Source organism: Anolis carolinensis, chromosome 1, assembly GCF_035594765.1.
Source record: "Anolis carolinensis isolate JA03-04 chromosome 1, rAnoCar3.1.pri, whole genome shotgun sequence".
Lineage (NCBI taxonomy): Eukaryota > Metazoa > Chordata > Lepidosauria > Squamata > Dactyloidae > Anolis > Anolis carolinensis.
This window is the reverse complement of record NC_085841.1, coordinates 158,202,014-158,222,503: the sequence shown is the minus strand read 5'-3', so window position 1 is coordinate 158,222,503 and position 20,490 is coordinate 158,202,014. Positions and strand designations below refer to the sequence as shown.

Below are 20,490 nucleotides of genomic sequence, written 5' to 3'. Positions count from 1 at the left end.
AGGTCTCAAGGTGCCACCAGCAACCTCAGGGAAATGCTGTTTCTCCAAGTCTCCAAGCAGAGAGAAAAAGTTCAGAGCAATTAGCACTAGAGGATGAGAGGGCACATTGGGGTTTGTATGTGTGAAAACCTTCAGTCAGGACTCTTCTTGTTGTATTTAGACTAATAATTGTGGCTAAAGAGGGTCCTGCTTGGAAAGCATTACGCTATACCTGATTTCCTCAGTTGAACAGTATGCTCACCAAGGTTGAAAGATTTATTTGCTATCCAACCAAAAAGGATACATGCAAGGCTAGTGTCAAAAATACACACAAACCATGAATACAGAGACATGAGATTTTATACACTTCAAAGCTATTCAAACTTTCCCACTCTGCCTACTCTCTTTCCTGATTGAACAAAAGAGGTCTGTTTTGGATCTGCATCAGAATTGGCTGTTGTTTTGATGATGTTGCCACCTTCAGGCGGGGATTGCCTGGCGGAGGGGAGGAGATGGAGGCGATTGGCCCAGGGTGGGCCAACCAGCTGTTGAGAGGCGGCTCACCTGGGAGGAGGTGAACTCCAGAAAATCAGTGTCCATATTGGGAAATGTAAATGAATCTTTAATTGGTGTGATTGTTTCAATATTGGAAGGTGAGGAAGTTTCCTGGGAAAGACAAGGGCAAGGAGCCTTGGCAGAAAAAGGTGATGATCTCCTTCAATCAAGCTTTGGTTGTTAAAAAAAGGGATTTCAATGGTGTATGTGTGTGTATTTGAGTTTCTGTTTCTGTGGTTAGTTTAATTGATCAGCTGGGCGAATATCAGTTAGCGATTATCAGATCTTGTAGAGGAAACCACCTGTTCTGTATATTGACATGATGGATCCTGTCACCTTTGTCAAGGATCTTACCCATCCCAGATGTTCCAGGAAATTCTTCAGTGGGGTCAACAAGGGGCAATGATCTCTGTGGCTGTCTTCATGTAGAAATCATATTCAATTAATATATTTTTATAAGCAGGGATGTGGGGAGGGATAGGATAGGGGAGAGAAGATATCAAAAGCAGCTTATAGACAGGGATATATTGTATCAATAAGAAGGATACATTTTATTAGGAAGAGTTGAAAGTTTGTTGACTTTTGTGGGAACATAGTTGCAGATTTTTGTACATGCACTGATAAAAAATATATAAAAATGGAAAATAGACTTTTGGAGGGGACCAGTTACTGCTGGTCTCAGAGTTATGGAGATCCCGTGGAAAGCCAAAAAGAAAAACATTTCATCTCTTTTGGCTCTGGTGTCCTTAGTGAACTACAAAACTACTGGGATGGGGTGCCGTTTTCAGTAACATTCTGGGCTCTTCCTTTTTCTTAGTTCATCCTTGTGAATTGTCAGTCCTAGAAGCCACCAGGCATTACGCTTGTAGGAACCTCTTGCACTTTCATTTTTTTTAAAAAACCATACAGGACATGGGCTTCCAGCCACTTGCAGTTTTGTTTGCTTTAGAGACAGAGGTATTTGATATATTTGTCCATTCACATTTCTCCCAAGGGGGCAGAAGATTGGGCCAAGCATCCCGCCCTGATTTATGGTCTGATCACGTTTTGTCTGCTAATGTGGGCTCAGAAAAAATAACCTTTACTGGCTCTGGTGAATAATCCCTGTTGAATTAGTTTTGTTAATTTGGATCTTCATGTCTCCTAGTGTTGTCCTCCTGCTTCTTTTGCTGCTCTGTGGTCCTACAATGTGCTCCATATCTGTGTCCGTCTCCTCAAGCGTCAGCAACTGGCCGCCACCACTTTTTCCTCTGATTCTATCAGGTGGCTCTTTTTTAGTCGCAGGATGATTGGTTTTAGCCATCTTCTTTCAGACCATTACAGTTCCTTATTCCTCACAGATCAGATTCCTATGAGGAATAGGAGATTTTATGTCCACATATGGCTCAGTCACTTAAATACCCCTCCCATAGATACACCTCTGCTTACCTGCCTTGGACTCAGGCCTGTGCTGGACAACAAAACATGCCAAGAGATCCTTTGCATGATCCTAGATTGCCCACAGACTGAAAAGAGACCAGAGTTAAGGGAAGCCCCTGTTCATGTGATAACAAGAGCAGGACACCAGGTCTTCTGTTGAATGAAGGCTCTGTCTCAGTTACTCTATCAATGAAGTCTATTGGGAGTAGTTGAGACAAGAACTAAAGGTTATATGGGTAGGGGGAGAATTTTAAAACTGGGTAGATAATCTAACTCTTTGTGAGCCATTAACAGTTTCTAGCGTCTTGAAGAGATATGGCATGATGGGATCTTAATGGAGCCCCCGATGGCGTAGTGGACTAAAGCTTTGTGACTTAAAGTTTGGGTTGCTGACCTGAAAGCTGCAGGTTCGAATCCCACCCGGGGAGAGCACGGATGAGCTCCCTCTATCAGCTGCAGCTCCATGCGGGGACATGAGAGAAGCCTCCCACAAGGATGGTAAAAACATCAAAAACATCCGGGCGTCCCCTGGGCAACGTCCTTGCAGACAGCCAATTCTCTCACTCCAGAAGCGACTCAGGTTGCTCCTGACACAAAAAAAAAATGGGATCTTAATAAGGAGAACTTCTGTTTGGGAAAAACCAAAATATGTTGTCCACCTTATAATAACTGAGCTGTTCTAATAATATTGGGGCCAATAGGGGGACTATTCCCAACCTAGAGTCCATGCAGTGGGTACTCTCGATACAATTATCTTAAAGAGTTTATCTTAAAAGAGTTTCTTATTGAGACTTTAAAAATGCAACTGGTGAAAATTAGTATTTTAACTTTTAGCAGGATCTGCAGTGCCTCCTACTCCATAAGAATTGCAACAAGCCTAAACCTTTTAACCACTCAACACTGTGAAGACGGTTGCTGTTTGAACATTTTAAAAAGAACATATTGAGCCACTGGATTAATTTTTCTGACCTAACATACAACTTCTGTCTAAGATTAAAAAATAGCTGCTCTGTTGTCATCTCAATCAAATTCATCTCACTGCCATTGTAGTAAACAGATTCTCTGCAGAGTCTCATCACTTGAAGATACAGAAGGTATGCAAGGCATGCTTGCTTTCCTTCATATAAGGCAACAAGAAGCTGTTTGCTTCTGACCATTTTAGGGGGGAACCTTCTTCTGCTGGCAGACTTCAGAGCAGACTAGAACACAGCCTCCTGCTACCTCCCTTCCACATTTGACCTACTTACCTACTAACAGTCCGGGAATTCAGGCTGCAATGAATTTAGTCAAAGTATTCCTTAAAAGTGCATTTGTGTTCTACCCCTAATACTAAGAATGTAGACAGTGAGTGCCACCTACAGGCCTGTTATTTAAAATTAAAAAAACTATCCAAAACTGTTTTTAAAAAGAGATAAAGGGAGATTTGTTTATTTGTTCATTTGTTTTGTAATTTTGTTTTCTCTATATTTAGACATATCATATGAAATAACCTCTGGCAGATTTTTTTTTTACAGGAACAGCCTAGAAAAAATTTAAAAGCAGTGATCAAAAGTTATTTCCATGAAATACAGATATCATTGCTGCACAATTATGCTAGGCTAACACCGATGAAACAGACTGTTGGACAGAATTATGCTAGGCTAACACCAGTATGCTATCCCAGCATAATTCTGTCCCAACACACACTCTCATACCACTCTTAGGATTCTGATGTGGTTTGGCCTAATTTAGTGCTAACATAAACCCAATTTTTAATTTAAGAAGAATTGTGATGGAGTCATGGTGTTGGTTTTGACTTTTAAAGCCCTACATGGTTTGAGTCCAGGTTACCTAAAGGACTGACTTCTCCTGTACAAGTTGCCCCACACACTTTGGTCTTCTGGGGGAAACCTACTGGCAACTACCAGCACCCTACTGGCAACTACCACTCAGAAAACCTTTTCTTGGGCTGCCCCAAGGCTGTGGAATGACCTGCCAGTAGAGCTCTGACACTAGATCAGCTGTCGGAATTTAAAAACCATATAAAAACCTATCTCTTCCGACAGGCCTACCCAGCTAGTCTTTAAGCATGAATTTTAAATGCATGTTGTGTGTTTAATCTCTGGTTTGTGTATTTTAATATGTATTTTATAGAAATGTGCTTTAATATCTAGCTTTTATAGAACTACATTTTAGTATGTGGGTTTGTAGTATTTTTGCAATGTTCATGTGTTTTCATTATTCTGTAACCCACCTAAAGCCATTAGGAGAGGTGGGTGAGAAATAAAATAATAATAATTCCATTCACAATTTTCTTTTCTTACTTGATACAGTATATTTCTACTTATGTGTATATCCTGCCCTTCCTATAAAAGGTTCTTTGAGGAAGTTCTCTCATTTTACCAACACAGCACTTCTCTAAAAGAGAATACTGAGCAAAAGGGACTGAGTGGCCACTCACCGGCAGACTCTAGTTAAAAGGTTGAGCTGCTCCAGTGCAGCCCTAGGAACTCTTTGGCCATTAACATCACTGAGAAACTTTCTGGCAACATCAGCGCTTGCTGGCAGTGGGTGGACCTGTTAGCATTGTAGACAGGCCAGATCCATCCTGATCCATCCATCCACATCTCCAACACTTCAGTAAAACCTGTGTCCTTTTGAAACAGGTTAACATCTGGATACAGCAGATGTGATGAGAATCCAGCTCATGTGTTGTGTGAACTCACCACAGCAAGTGAGCAATGAACCTACATTTTTTTTATTGTATAGGCACAGCCAGGGTCATTTTTTAAAAATCTCCCACCAACTTCTACTGAGGTTCTGCCCACATCAAATCTGCTCTGACCTTCTTTCTTTGAATGTGTTGCTTCCTGAACTCAAGCAGTGATCCTGACTGCACCCTCAGGACTTATGACCTTAATAGGTAGGGTAGACTGAGGATAGCCCATTTCATCTTTTAAAAGTGTATTTAGGTTACAATTGCAGGTAAAATAAAGCACAAGGCTCCCATAATTTTGCTTACATAGAAGATGACATTTCAGCAGGTGTTGATCCCCATGAAATCCTCTCTTTCACATTAAAGGTATAGAAATCTTGTTCTTTGTTGTACCATACAACCCCATCTCTCCACATGTGCATGTATGTGCTTTGCTTCAGGATGAACTAAACTGAATTCTTCCCATTTTGGAGAGAGTGGCAAAAATCCTTGGGTTCCAAACAACATGTGGGCAGATAATAAATCACATGCAGACTTCAGAGAACTTCAGTGCAGTATACTCAACATCCTCCCCCGCCCCCTTTTGAACAAACATCTACCAATTTCACACAGTTTTACACTCCTACCAGGCTGTCTTCCAAGTGTTGGTTTGACTGGGAAAAGATAAACAATTTTTTCGAAGAAGAACCCCAGTACTGAATAGCATAGAACAGCCAGTGTTAGGAACTGAATGCAAACATAAAAAGTTTATTGTTTCTTATAACTCCTGCTAGCTATTAGTAAAAACATGAAACACTGGCTGCCATACAGGTTTTGTGCTCCTCTAAATGGCCAAACCAACTGAGCAGTGGGGATGTGATTGTTATGAGAAACATATCATGCGGGGGGAGATTTATTCTCAAGTGCCATTCTCCTTCCCATGCACTGTAGATGGGCATTGGAAGAGCTTGTGTGTATGTCCTGGTTTTGCCCCCAAAACTTTAATCTGTCTTTCTAGAGAAAGGCACATCCAAACTTGCTTCCCCATTGACCATACTGCCATCTTTTTGTGTGAGGAAAAAGAAGGAATGTAGTTCTTATGGCGGTGTCTAAACTTCCCATTACTGTGGGACAAATACAGGAGTCTACTTCCCTTAAATGAGAAGATTATCTTTCCTTTTGGAAATGCTTTCTTTTTCATAGTATTGCTATATTAGTTTGTGCCAGTTTTCAGTTTTAAAACATTCCCAGTCAGTTGCAGGGTTATTATTCAGTTTCCATTGTTCATTTATACTTTCAACTGTTCATTTATAGTTTCACCCAATATCTTTTTGATTGAAGAGCTATAAATTTCCTTTTAAAAAATAGCACTCAAGCTATCATTATATTTCTGGTGGGAGCAGATTGTGAGACTGCATCCCACGTCTTACAACTGGTAGATTTCTGCAGTTTATAGTTGTGATAAAATATGCCAACCTGTTCATATCTTGGATTTTTCTGACCTCAGATAGTTTTGCTATTTCTGGAAGTAGGTTTTGCAAAGGCTAGGATCTCTCCAGCTTTTAGGCACCAACTTCTGATGTTAAGAACTTGAAGGCAAGAAAGAACTTGAAGACCTGGCTGTTCCAATGTGCCTTCCCAGATTAATAGGAAATCTCCAATACCAAGTCCCATAAGCACTTTATTAGAATTAAGATCGCCTATCGCACTCTGCACTTGCCCTATAAGCCTTATATATCACCTGTCACATCAGCACTTTTAATCTTGTACCCATTACTCTGGCCCGGCCCAGTTCTATTGTGTTTTAGCGTATTGTTATTGCTTGTTGTTTATACTGTTTTAATTGTTTTTAATTTGCTTTTTGTTTTGTATTGTTATATTGTGTGTTGAGGCCTTGGCCTTTGTAAGCTGCATAGAGTCCTTCGGGAGATGCTAGCGGGGTACAAATAAAGTTTAATAATAATAATAATAATAATAATAATAATAATAATAATTAACTCTAGAAGTGTTCCAAGGAGCCCTCTGAACCTAGAGAATTCACACAGTCATTGTACTTATATGCTGTCAAATACACACTTCCAGGTGGCTAGACAAAACTATCAGAAAACTGTGACTGAGATGATAGTGTGAAGATATCAAAGGTTTTCTTATATTCCTTGTTCATTAGTTTTGAGTGTGTGTTTGCTGCTCAGTCTCACTGGAGTCCTGCAACAAAAATAACTGCTTTCCTTCTTCATTTGGATTTTTACTTTTTTACTGTTGAAATAAAATGTTGCTACTGTAAGAGAAGGTCCTAAAGTTTTTTTGTTGTCATTCTCAGGGCCAGCCAGGATTGCTTGGACAGCTGGGACATCCGGGGCCACCTGGTGTGGAAGGTATCCCAGGTCTTCCAGGTCACAAAGGAGACAAAGGTGAAAGAGGCCATCCAGGAATAACCGGACCCAAAGGAGAAGTGGTAATTACAAAAAAAAAAACAACAACAACAACAACAACAACCCAGTAGGTCCATATTTATCAGTAAAAAAACAAACCTAAACAGACTATAATTTCAATCATATTTCTTTCTCATCCTAGGGACAAAGAGGGGTCACTGGATTTTCTGGTGCAGATGGTGTTCCTGTAAGTAGCCTTCCCATTCCATATACTGAAATCAGAACATTGTGTATAAACTCTTTCCTATAAATAATTTAGACTGTAAAATTGACCTTCTCTTACAGCATTACTTTTGGCTAATACTGTAAACAAGAAGAAATAGCCCCTTAAAGCATACAAAAGGTCTACAATGATATAAGTTAAAAACACTTTATAATACAAAATAAACCTTTAAAAGATAACAATAATAATAATATGTTTTTAAAATGTCAGCTACTGATAATTTCCGTCACTATCCATATCCTGTGTCCAGTCTTGACTGACACAATTGGCTGCTTGCTGCTCCAGGCGGGCAAAGAGGCAATCTGATGAATATCTAATGGGAGACTCCAAGGAGGCCCTGTGTCTCATGCCCAACCACCCAGTCTCATAAATAGGTGAACAAACTTTTCTAGGAAATGAGAACTAATGGTTTGTAAGTTGTTGAAGGCTTTCATGGCCAGAATTACTGGTTTGCTGTGAGTTTTCCGGGCTGTATGGCTATGTTCCAGAAGCAATCTCTTCTGACATTTCACCCACATCTATGGCAGGCATACTCAGAGGTTGTGAGGTCTTTTGGAAACTAGGCAAGTGGAGATTATATATCTGTGGAAAGTCCAGGGTAGGAGAAAAAACACTTGTCTGTTTGAGGCAAGTGTGAATGTTGCAGTTGGCCACCTTGATTAGCATGGAAAAGCTTGGCAGGAGTCTACCATGTACTATGTAGCTGTGGACAAGTCTACTTAGCGACCACCAAATGCAGTGCCTAAACACAAATCAAAGAACAGAAAAGCACAGCAGACTAACTCAACTAGAGAAGTCAACCATAGCAGAGCACTTAATGAACCAACCTGGACACAGTATATTATTTGATAACACAGAAATGCTGGACCACTCTTAACAACCACCATGTCAGACTACATAGAGAGGCCACTGAAATTCACAAGCATGCGGACAGTTTCAACAGAAGGGGGGAAACCATGAAAATGAACAAAATCTGGCTACCAGTATTAAAAAAAACTAAAATCAGGGCAGGAGATAAAGAACACTCAAACAGGGGAATTCCAGACAAGAAACAATTAGAGCTAGTTAACACCTCCCAACAAAGGATTTCCCCAGGCAAGGAGCAGCCAGACTTTGAAGTTGCAAGGCTTTTCATACAGCCTGGATAACCCACAGCAATCCAATGCTTTGTATGTTTGCTTTTAGTCAATTCGAATCTTTTTGTTTCAATTTTAAAATGTTAGCAATCTTTACCAAATGTTAAAAAGCAGTGAATCCACTCACCACCAAATTCTGAACATGAGAACCATAAAACATGACTGTGAAAGCGCGCATACCGTAATCTTTTTTTCAGACATGCAGATATGCTGTAGTATAATATAAGCAGCAAAAGACCTTTTGCTTCTATTTTCTTTCATAGAAATCCCCAGGCAGATTTCCCAGAACTGTCTTCCTCTGCAGTGTCTTTTGACCACACACTTTTCTGCCACCACATGAATAAATACAAGAAGTTCAAAATTTCATTCTTACTTGTCCTATTCATCCACCCTCTTTGTCAGCTTTATTTTTGTAACCACATCCAGAATATTCTTTTCTTCATTATTATTATTTTTCCCTTCCATTATTTTTTATTCATGCAAAGAGCTGCCTTGTTTAGTGCCATCAGCGTATGAGATTATGTAGGGATATTGCAACATGCAAAACACATCAAATATAATAGCAAATATTTCACATGGAAAAAGAAAGAGTACTGTTTATAATTTTGTGTGTGATAATCACAAAGGTACTAACTTCAAATGGAGTAAATCTTGGCTAGAGACCTATTGTGCTTGAATGGGACTTTAAAAGTCATGGCTCCATCCTATGAAATTCTGGGATTTGTAGGTTCATAAGTGGTTTCAGTTACTCTGCTGAGGTTCAGGGGTATGAATTGGAGCTTTGTAGAGGAGAATTCTAGATCCCTCACCAAGCCTTACATCCTAGGATGTCATCGAATGGAGCCATGACCGTTAAAGTAATGTCAGTGTTATAACTGTGCCATTTAGAAAAACACAGGGGGTCAAATATGCCCTGAAAACCATGTTCAGTTGGTTCCAGTTATACCATAAATAAACATCAATGCAGACCACATATAATAAACTAAAGGCAGTTTTTTCATGGTTTTCCGTTCAAAACTACATTGTGGTGTATATCAATTGGAATTTAAGTGTCACGGTACAGATGCCACGAATCAGTCCCAAGTGTAAAGTAGCAACAGTTTATTGTAGGTACAGCTCAAAAGAATAAAAAATGCCTAACAGCAGCAAAATAGTATTCCAAAAACAAAACATAGCCAACCGGTCCAAATGAAGGCAAAACAAAGAGTCCCAGAATCCTAAGAAATCCCAACCCACTAATCAAAATACACAGCAAAGAAAAACACTCGCTGTCGTTTCAGCAAACCCGATCCAGAATATAACAAGGTCGTAGTCAAGCCGGTCCAGGAGTCATCCATAGCAAACCGAATACAGCAACAGCATCAAACGTCCAGTCCAAGGCCAGGGCCAGTGAGCAAAAGCAATGTTCAGAAGTGATCCAAGGTCCCAGCTGAAACAGTAGCAACGTCCCAAAAGAATCCACGAAGGTCAGGAATCCCAGGACTCGCTGAAATCACGACCCAGCGTAGCAGACAACTCAGCATACATTTTGCTAGTCACAAAGTCCCCATTGCAACCAACTCACCTTATATTACAAACCTTCCTCTGAGCTGCAATCAGACAACGCCTCACCTTCAGCTGCTCCTGCATTCTCCTCCAAGCTAGAATCGGACAACACCCCACGCTCAGCTGCCAGTTGTGCTGCCCGAGCTTCTCTTTGCCTTGTCTGCCAAGTGGTCCTTCTCCTGCTTCTACTTACATCTTCCCAAACAGCAGACAGATCATCCTCCCTCCAAGTTCCATCCCCAACAAACCCTCTGAATGTGTCACTACTTGTAGGCTCCTCGCACACTTCTCTCACTTCTGCTACTTTTGTCCAATCCATCTCATCCCCAGTCCCATCAATGTCACTGTCATCACTTCTCATAGAAACTGCTTCATTGCCAAACCCATCCTCCACATCAAACCCTTCCTCAGTGGGTTCAGTAAGTATTTGCCGCATTCTCTTCTTCTGTTGCTCTTCAATAGAGTCTTGCTCCCGAGTAGACCTTTTTGCCTGCCTAACCTCCAACTCCCTGTTGTTACTACTACTCAGAGACTCATCCACAACATTAAGTGTATGGAAGAACCAGGTCACTATGCTTGTTGCTGTATGCCTTAATGTCATTTGTGACTGATGGTAACCCTAAAGCAAAATCTATCACTGGGTTTTTTGACAAGATTTTTTCAGAGGGAGTTTGCCTTTGCCTCACTCTGAGACTGGGAGACTGTCACTTGCCCAAGGGGGTTTCTATGACCAAGGCCGAATTTGAACCCTTGTTGTAGTTTAGTGCTCAAACCCTTATACCATGATGGCTTTCTAGGTCATTATATTTGCAATCCTTATTTCATTCTCTTCTTCATTAAATAGATGTAACCATTAGATCATCATTTACTATGAGCACTGTGTTTTTTGTTCGTGTAGCCCCCACTGGAGAGATCTTCTGTGGGAAGAACATATCTAAAGATAAAAATGATGTAGCTATATTTATAAGGCACTTCTTTCTTGCCTGTTAGTTTGTAATGTGAAGCAGCTGCTGTAACAACTAAGACACAAACATAAATTAATTCGGGAGAGGGAGGAGTATGTACTGTTTGTCATTTAGATGTCATTTTCTACAAATAAATGGAACTGTAGGTGAGCCAAACTGCATCAATAGTGCCACTCTCCATGTCTGTGTTTGTAAAAGACTCTCTGATAATAGCTTATATCCTCCCATTTCATTTGTTTCCTTTTATTCTTCAGTAAATCAAATGTAACATCAGTAGAGATCACAAGTATAAATCCAATACATGTCGAATCTAGGGATTCTCTTTTTCACTTAGCTGTCAAAATGGTGCAGGCAGCAGGAGCTGATAAGAGAGCTCTATGATTATGGGACAGTGCCTGGCCTGTGTTGCTATTGCTTCCCCAGTTTGTTTAAGCATTTATTTCCAGCTCTAGAGAGCAGAGACATAACACACCAAGTTGTCTGCAGACAGGATATTAATGCACACAAGAGTGACCTTGTATTTTAGTTTGGACTTGCTCAGGTGGATTTGCTAACAATATTCCCCTTCCAGTGTTTTAAGATACAATACAGTGATGTATTTTTGTGATATTCATTTTCTATATATGACAAAACCATTTTGGTGGTGTTAGGGGTATTTGTAATACTCAAAATGTTCTCCCACTCCAAAGTAATTTGCAATAATTATGCCATCCCAGTAAAAAGGGTATTTTATGACTATTAAAACTTTCAGACCCCAATTTTAAGTAAAATACCAGGCAGGCAAAATGAATGTAGATATGTGATGTAGCACACATATAACATGCAGTATACCCAGAGTCATCTGCCACCATGCATGCAATGTCTGCAGGTTAGCACAGATCTTTAGTTCTAAAGATCTGTAGATCTTTAGCTACCAATAGTATATGCCTATATTCATACCTTAAAAGGATGCATGCAGTATTGCACAGATTCTTCTTGTTCATTTGGTGTCACATTTAGTCATTTTTTTGAACAAAAGAAATCCCAAGCTATTACAAATTTCCTCTTTTTGTTTTCCTCCGCCACACTGTTGATTACGATTATGTGCAGGTTTCCCTTTCTTCTGTGTCTTTACCCCATTTTCTCTGGGGTATCTGATTTGTAGTACAGTAATAGGATTAAGAATTCCTTTTCTCTTTTTGTTTTCTCATGATGTTCTTGCCTGGGATGAGAATGTTCAAGGGCTATATGGAGACCAGGAAGAAGAAACCAGAAACAGATGGTCAGATGAACATGCTTGTATTTATTTATATTTTTCTCCACAGGGCCATCCGGGTCAAGCAGGATCAAGAGGGAAACCGGGCCACGATGGCTGCAATGGGACCACAGGGGATCCGGGTCAGCAGGGAAGCGAGGGGCCTGGAGGCTTGCCGGGTTTCTTTGTAAGTTACCAACATCGACTAGACAAATGGAATAAAATGTTTCATCCATGTAATCCTACTGTTCCTCTCTTGTGAATCATGACTGGGTTCTCAGGAAATAAAATAGATTTTCCCATATCGAAGGAAGCTTGGCGCAGCATTTGTGCTAATTTGCCATTTAGGCTCATACATAGAAGTCCTGCAAGAACTATCTGTCCCTCTAAAGCTGTGGGATAATTGACCAGAAGTCCTGTTTTGCATTATACCTCTGACTCACTGTCACTCTTCTGGAACACCCAGAATGTTTAACTAAAATGAATCCCTCTCTCACCTTACACTGTCCCAATTTTTGACCATGCAGAGATATTATTTCTGTGGAGTAAAAGGAAACCTTCCTTGTACATCTGCCATGTCTGCTGTCTTCTGGCATAATCAAAGAGTATTGTGTGTATGTATGCTTGTCTTCCCCCATCCTAGCACCAAGATCATGAGACCTAGATACCCAAAACCTGGCACACATACCCACAACTATGCAAATAGAGAAATAAAGATCATTGTCTAGTCTGGCTGCCTTGGAGTACCTACAGATACTATCAGTGCGCTTTCTTCTAAGTGAGGGAAACCTAAAAGAAAGCTCCCAGAAGTTTGATGAAAGCAGGGCCTTTTCCCCTCCTGAAAGTCAAGAGTGTAAATACCTCCACAAATCATTGTAGGCCTTCCTTTGACTAATTATAGTTCATAGATTTTGATCCTTTTTTAAATTGAACAAGTATTTTTGAAAAATGGCAGTAACGACTTTTTTTTTGTGTTGGTTGGAATCATGGTTTGGAAGACTTGTGACCATGTTAAGCTGATGTTGAAAAGTATACTGGGTGTTTGAAAAAGAACTCCCTAGTTTTAATGTGTTTTAAGTTAAAACTAGGGAGTTCTTTTTCAAACACCCTGTATTTCTTCCATGGAAGAAAAGAGATTTAGTGGTGCTTAAGTGCCTACGCAGATCAGTTTCCTGAAATAGCTTCATAAAACTTTGTGCTGCAAAAGTGTGTATGAACATAAGAGCTTAAGGTTTTGTCTGTTTTGTTTTCAACCACACAGGGAATCCAAGGACCCAAAGGTCAGAAGGGAGAGCCTTTTGTACTGACTCCAGAATTAGCTAGACAATTCCAGGTAAATCTCTGCAGCAGTTATGAACTGAAGTGATTATAAATTGAAATTAATGGCAGGGCGAAGGGGGGATTCTGATGGAAAAATGAAGTATTTCTGTATTGTTCTGGAAAGGTTTAATGTGCCTTCTGGGGTGCTTTGCTTGTGTATCCCTACATGGCAGGGGGTTGGACTGAATGACCCTTGTGGTCTCTTCCAACTTTAGGATTCTACGCGAGAAGATTGTCGAGCAGGATTCGTATTGTTAATTTTCTAGAGTAACAGTATCTGGTTCTTTATCACATTATTAATTGTAGGCTGACTGATTGTATTGAAAAACAATATTATTTTTTAGATAATATATCTCCATCATAGGCAAATAAAATGTCCACCAGTGTGAATTTAATCTTTCATTTAGAAACATGCTTCTTTTTCCTCAAAGATAAGTATTTTTCAGGGGCTTTCCCCATGCAACTTTCATACGATCTGTGCATACAGAGATCACAGACACACATTGTGTTTACCAACTATGTCTGAAAATAAAACTTAAGTGTATCAAGGGACTGCTTTTGTTTTTCCCTGTCTGTTGTGAATTAAAGCATACACAACTGTTGGATGGGCCATGAGCTTCTGCTCTGTTTCCTTCACTCCTTGCCTGGGGCAAGGCTAGTGCTCTTCGCTCTCTCTTCTGCTCTCACCCACCCCTCACTTCTCCCTCCCTCTCTCTGAGGCTACTTCTACATAGCCACATAATCTGGATCAGAATGTGAATTAAAGAAACCCATTTCCACTCCAGAGAGCCTCTAAGCTCCCCTTGTGCCAAATTGATCCAATAGAATTACTCTTTTTCTTATCCCGTTTGGAGAAATGCACTGAACTGTAGCAGCCCATCGGATGAGCTTTAACAACGGAGCTTATATTCCAACTCAAAAACAAAAAAGCAAATGTAATTTCTTCTCAAGGTAGAAAATTCAGGGGTGGAGTTATAGAACTCCAATATGCGATGATAACGTAGTCTGCGCATTCAGAAGAAAACCTACAAGCCACTATAAAATCCTTTGCAGAAGCATACGAGAAGCTTGGCCTCTCATTGAACATCAAGAAAATCAAAGTGCTCTTCCAGCAGTCACTAGCCAATCCCTCTGCAATGCTAATGGTGTAACATTAGAAAATGCTGACTGTTTCCGTTACCTTGGCAGCCACCTCTCCAAAAGTCAACATTGACACTGAAATACAACACTACCTGAGCTCTGAGATTGCAGCATTTTTCTGAATGAAGCAGAGAGTGTTTGAGGATGAGGTCATCTGTGGGTTCTTGTTTATAAAGCTATTGTCCTCCCAACCCTGTTATATTATTATAACCCTGTTTATTATTATTATTATTATTATTATTATTATTATTATTATTATTATTATATGCCTGTGAAATGTGGACCGTCTACAGACATCACATGATTCCATCAGTGTTCCCTCTGAAAAATCCTGCAAATCTCTTGGGAAGACAGGCGGACAAATGTTAGCGTGCTGGAAGAAGCAAAGACCACTAGCAGTGAAGTGATGCTCCTACGCCATCAACTTCGCTGGACTGGCCACGTTGTCCGAATGCCCAATCACTGTCTCCCAAAGCAGTTACTCTACTCCCAACTCAAGAACAGAAAACAGAATGTTGGTGGACAGGAAAAGAGATTTAAAGATGGGCTTAAAGCTAACCTTAAAAACTGTGGCATAGACACCAAGAAATGGGAAGCCCTGGCCCTTAGGGGTTCAACTCCCCCCCCCCATTTTTTTCTGGCTACGGCCCTTGCAGCTGTATTAGGGGTGAATGTTTTCTAACTACCACCCTCCCATCTTATAATCCACTTCATTCTGGATTTTAAAGCATGTGCAGATGGGGCCTGCACTTTTTATCTTCTGCTCAACATCCTTTATCTCCTTATTTCTGATCTTGTGACTTCTTCTTCATTTCACATTTTCTGTTGCTTTAAAAGGAGAAGTCTGAACTTTGAGTTCTTCCTGGTTTAGACTACCTTCTTTTCCATTTTATTTATTCCTTTTATTTATTTATTATTTATTCCAGCACTGAGCAAATTCCAGGGACTATTGCTATATCTCTTAAACATCTGCAGAGTGAAGGACTCCCTCCAAGTTGTATCCGCTGTGTTGTGCCAGAAAACAGGCATTTTTCAAATCCTGGCAGTATCTCATCTAACCAGTAGAGGGACCGGTCATTCTATGCTTGCTACAGATTGAAAAACTGAATCTGTAAGCTAAATTCGGAGTCGAGCGTGTGTTTAAGCAACTAACGAGTCTTAGATATTTTTCAATCATAGCTCTGTAAACTTCACAAAGTTGATTCCTTATCACCCCTATCTAAACCCTCAAAATAAATAAGAATCTTTCCACAGGCATACATTTACATATTTTTAGCCTTAGTTCCTGCTCTTCGAATTCATCTGTAGATTATTTTCATGACTTCATAGACACAACACTAGATAAAAGGGGAAACAGATAGGCCATTTGCTTCCCAGCTCTCTGAATACCACTCTCACGCAAAGACATCGCCTTTGCCGTGTGAGTGCCTAAGCATTTTCCTGCTTCTAGTGAGTCCATCTGTTTGATGAATCATCCAATGAAGACATCTCAGTGGAAAGAACAGGGGAAAAGTTATGCCCCACCAATGAAAGAGGTCAAAAAGTGATTCAACTGCTCCTCTTCATTTCGTTCTTCCAAATCCACTGATGATCAAAACCCTCTGAACAAATGGATTGGAACATACTACAGGGATCCCAATAGCTTTCTACCTTCCTGGATGCCCAAGGATCTCTAAATTCCTCCAATTGGCTCAGGGAGAGACGTGGTTTCTGTTGCTTAGATCTTATCTCTTCTTGCAGTGCCCAATAGCACAGCTAACCACCCATGGCTCCTTTGGCTACCCATAGGTAATGGCTGACATGCAGCATTTACCTTATAAGCCAACAACATTTTCCATCTGGAAAGTCATCATCAAATAGTGCAAACATAAACACTTGACTGTGAGTGAGAAGAGAAGGTCTTCCTCAAGCAAAAAGATGCCTGCTTCGAACCAAACATACTGTGCAGGCAAATATCAACCACATTCTTATTGAACATTTCCTTTATCTAGTCCATACCCCAACCACCCATCCGAGAGACATAGAAGTTGTCCACAGGACACTAGGCATTTTTAAAAAATAACACATTGGATTTCAGATGCTTAGAGGCTCTCTTCTTCTGTTTTGTTTTTTTGTTTGTTTTTTAAGACCCATTTGCAGGAAAGTACCACAGACTGCCATAGCTCTGGTTGTATATCTCCATGGCCTAGGATGTACGCGAAGTCCCCAAACCAGCATAGATTAAAACACACTCCACTAGATTAAGGATCATTTTAGGATCATTTGGCACCAAAGCTGAGCTACGTGAGAGCTATAAAGCAACTGTGTGAACCATTCCATTTGTAAGATATACAAATGTGTGGAACAGAAATTGTGTGTAAGAGTAGCAGTTAGTCCTAAACACATAAAACTCAGCTTCTTAATATTTTGGCATATACTAAAAGCAGATTTGCTCTGTCATATGCCGTCCTTTTGGATGCTAAGATTTACAGAAGACAGAGAATAGACAATTCATGTTTTATTATGAACATTTCTTCTAACCTAGTGTGAAAGTGGCATTCAAACTGTGACTTGGCAGAGTAAGCTAAGCAAGAGTGTGTGTAATTTAACATTCTGCCTTATCTCACCTAGTCCAGGGCTATCTTGTTCCACCTGAGGAAGGGAAGCACTGCTGGCACTGTGATCTCCTTCTTTCTTTGTTCTTGTCTGCATCTTTTTGTGTAATGAGCACCTTGAGATTTTTCTGACTTTTTGTAATTATGGATTAACCTGGGGGAGGTATCAAAGTTCACTGGTAATCATTCAGTCCTTGCCTTTCTGTGCAGATGTTGTTATTATCATTGAGTGCCCTAGAGTTGTTTCCAACTTAAGGTAATCCAAAGCTGAACCTGCCATCCAGTTTTCTTTGCAAGATTTATCCACAGGAGGTTTGCCTTTATTTTCTTCTGAGGCTGAGACTTGCCTAAGGTGGGTTTACGTGGTCAACTGGGAACTCTTTTGACTGCCAACATAACACCAGACCAGAAGGAATATTCATAGCAAGAAAACAGTATTCTGATTTAATATGGTCTTAAAATTTTCTGTTTTTACTCTCAGTTCTCACAAACCATAAAACTTTAAAAAGATTAACATATCCCAAGACTTGTGCTCCTTTTAATTTTACCTATTAAAAACTGTTTCTTATATTAGTATTGCACTTATGGTTTATATTTAGTGGGGCTTTTCTCCTTCTTTCTTTAGGGAGACCCTGGTGACCGAGGCATGATGGGCTTCCAAGTAAGTAAGCTGGAGATTACAATTTAATAATAATAATAATAATAATAATAATAATAATAATAATAATAATAATAATAACAATAGCAATATTTTAAAATGTTATGATTTTTTTCTTTTTGAAACTATTTATTCTCAATATCTAGGGCCCCCAAGGTCCCAGGGGTTCTATAGGTCCATTTGGTCCAGTTGGAAGCCCAGGTCCACCGGTAAGTATCATATTGAGGTTATAATAATCAGTTTAAAAGATTTGCCTCTATTCTCTATCTGCTTTGGGAAAATATTTCAATAAAGGTATTTATTATTTTTGTTGTTTGTTTATTTGTTTATATCCTGCCTTTCTTCCAGTTTGGGACCCAAAGCAGAGAACATCATAATATCTAAAAGTCTGTGTACATGGAACTATAAATGGTTACAAGTTACAATGTAGGATGTGCTGATTACTTTTAGAAAGTATGAAAACAAATATGAAAAATTAAAGGAGAGTAAGACTCTCCTTCAATCATTTTTAAACAATATATTCCTTGTATATTTTATATGCTATGTATAAAATAATTACATTGTAGGTATAATTATACAGAACATTCCCAATAATTCATGACTTTTGGGTTTTTGTTTTTTTACTTTTAGGGGCCTCCAGGACCACCAGGTCCTCCAGGAACTCAAGTAAGTCTTTATCTTATGTTTGAGTTAAATCTCTATGACATAAACCTATTGAGCTCATTAGTCATTCCATCAAAGGAGGAGTTTACACCATTAACCAATCCCTACCTGTTAGTTTATAGAAAACTAGTAATGTGCAGAAAATCTGAGCCAACAAGGTTTCCTGACGTTAAGTCCAGTCATATCTGACTCTGGGGGTTGGTGCTCATCTCCATTTCTAAGCCAAAGAGCCGGCGTTGTCCATAGACACCTCCAAGGTCATGTGGCTGGCATGACTGCATGGAGCACCGTTAACTTCCCGCCGGAGCAGTACCTATTGATCTACTCACATTGGCATGTTTTCGAACTGCTAGGTTGGCAGAAGCTGGAGCAACAGCGGGCGCTCACTCCGCTCCGGGGATTTGAACCTGGGACCTTTCGGTCTGCAAGTTCAGCAGCTCAGTGTTTTAACACTTCGCCACTGGGGTTCCACAAGTCCTAATAGCAAGAGAATAAGATTCTGTAAAGCCCTGTAATCACAAAAAATATTTGTAACGGTATCTGTCTGTTTTACCCCACCTTCAGCCACAAGAAGTGAGAAACATACATTTATAGTAGTAGATGACATAAAGGTATGAATTAACAGCAGCCAGCTCCTTAAAATGTCCATTCTTCCTAGAAGTTCAAGAGCTACTGTAAAGATGGTAAACAGTAAAGAAAGAAAAACAGAAATGTTTAAACTTCTTATGACTATCTGGAGAATCAGTTCATTTCAACTTGTAGTTGGAGCCCCTGATGACTTGATGGTTGGGATGCTGACCTGAAGGTTGCTGGTTCGAATCCAACCCAGGGAGAGCACGGATGAGATCCCTCTATCAGCTCCAGCTCCATGCGGGGACCCAAGACAGGCCTTCCGTAAGAATGGGGAAAACATCAAAACATCCGGGCGTCACGTGGGCAATGTCCTTGCAGACGGCCAATTCTCTCACACCAGAAGCAACTTTCAGTTTCTCAAGTCACTCCTGATACGAAAAAAACTTGTAGTTATCTCAGAGGTGAAATGGTAGCTTAGTTTGGTAGTTCTTTGGCTACCTATTCTGTTATGTCACTGAATTCTCATATATTTGTCAACAGGGATTATGATTTTGTGGTTTTATGTCACTAGAGCATATCTATAATGTGGCATAACACAAAATCATCATAATTGCAGAAAATGTTCTTTGCTCATACAGGTTGATGCAAGTGGAAGGCAACACAATTCATAATTGAGATTTTGCGGGGATTGTAAGGTTTATTGAATGCTCTACCCTTTATTGTTCAAAGGACAGATTTAAGAAATATAATAGGAAACACCGAATCAAACTTCAATAGACTGAAATGTGTGTCCACCTAAATGTCTCAGAATTGTCTTAATTACTCATAAATTACAGTATTTACTCAAGTCTAATGTGTCATCGGATCTAAATAGCACTTCAATTTTCAAAACTCGGAAACCAAAAAAAGTATTTGATGCCAAATGTAATGTGCAGCAGAAAAGGTGCTTTTTTTGCAATTTGGCCCAAAAAGTGCACATTACTGTTACTGCTTGCTTTGAATTCCTTCGTTATAAATGATGGTGTTAGAACTAGAGAGGTGCGTGAAAATTTTTCCTTCATTTCCTTCGTGATATTGTTTTGTTTTGACCGTTCGTTTCCACAAAACAAATTATGACATTTTCATAGGAAACAAGAGGCGACATGAAAATGAAAGCAGCACAGTCATCGGGCTTGTTTTCGTTTTCCTTTTGTTTCTGCCCCGTAACAATAAGCAGGTACTGACAGAGGGCTGCTTTCCCATTATAGCTAATGTGTGCCAATGGGTGTTAATAATAATATTTATATATATAATGATAACTTCTCTGGGAATCTAAGCTGAACCTAGGAGAGGAATGTGTGGAAATGGGTGTTAATAATATAGAATCTAAGCTAAGTCTGG

At 39.8% G+C, this 20,490-nt stretch overlaps 1 protein-coding gene across 1 annotated transcript in view; it reads left to right on the top strand.

Annotated features, from left to right (window-relative positions):
• col4a2 (collagen type IV alpha 2 chain) overlaps positions 1 to 20,490 on the top strand; it is a 142,850-nt gene that overhangs the window by 65,294 nt on the left and 57,066 nt on the right. The window contains exons 5-11 of the mRNA XM_062957331.1: positions 6,948 to 7,082; positions 7,202 to 7,246; positions 12,233 to 12,349; positions 13,424 to 13,495; positions 17,842 to 17,877; positions 18,021 to 18,083; positions 18,505 to 18,540. Of these exons, the coding sequence (XP_062813401.1) occupies positions 6,948 to 7,082; positions 7,202 to 7,246; positions 12,233 to 12,349; positions 13,424 to 13,495; positions 17,842 to 17,877; positions 18,021 to 18,083; positions 18,505 to 18,540 (504 nt within the window). The remainder of the gene's footprint in view (positions 1 to 6,947; positions 7,083 to 7,201; positions 7,247 to 12,232; positions 12,350 to 13,423; positions 13,496 to 17,841; positions 17,878 to 18,020; positions 18,084 to 18,504; positions 18,541 to 20,490) is intronic.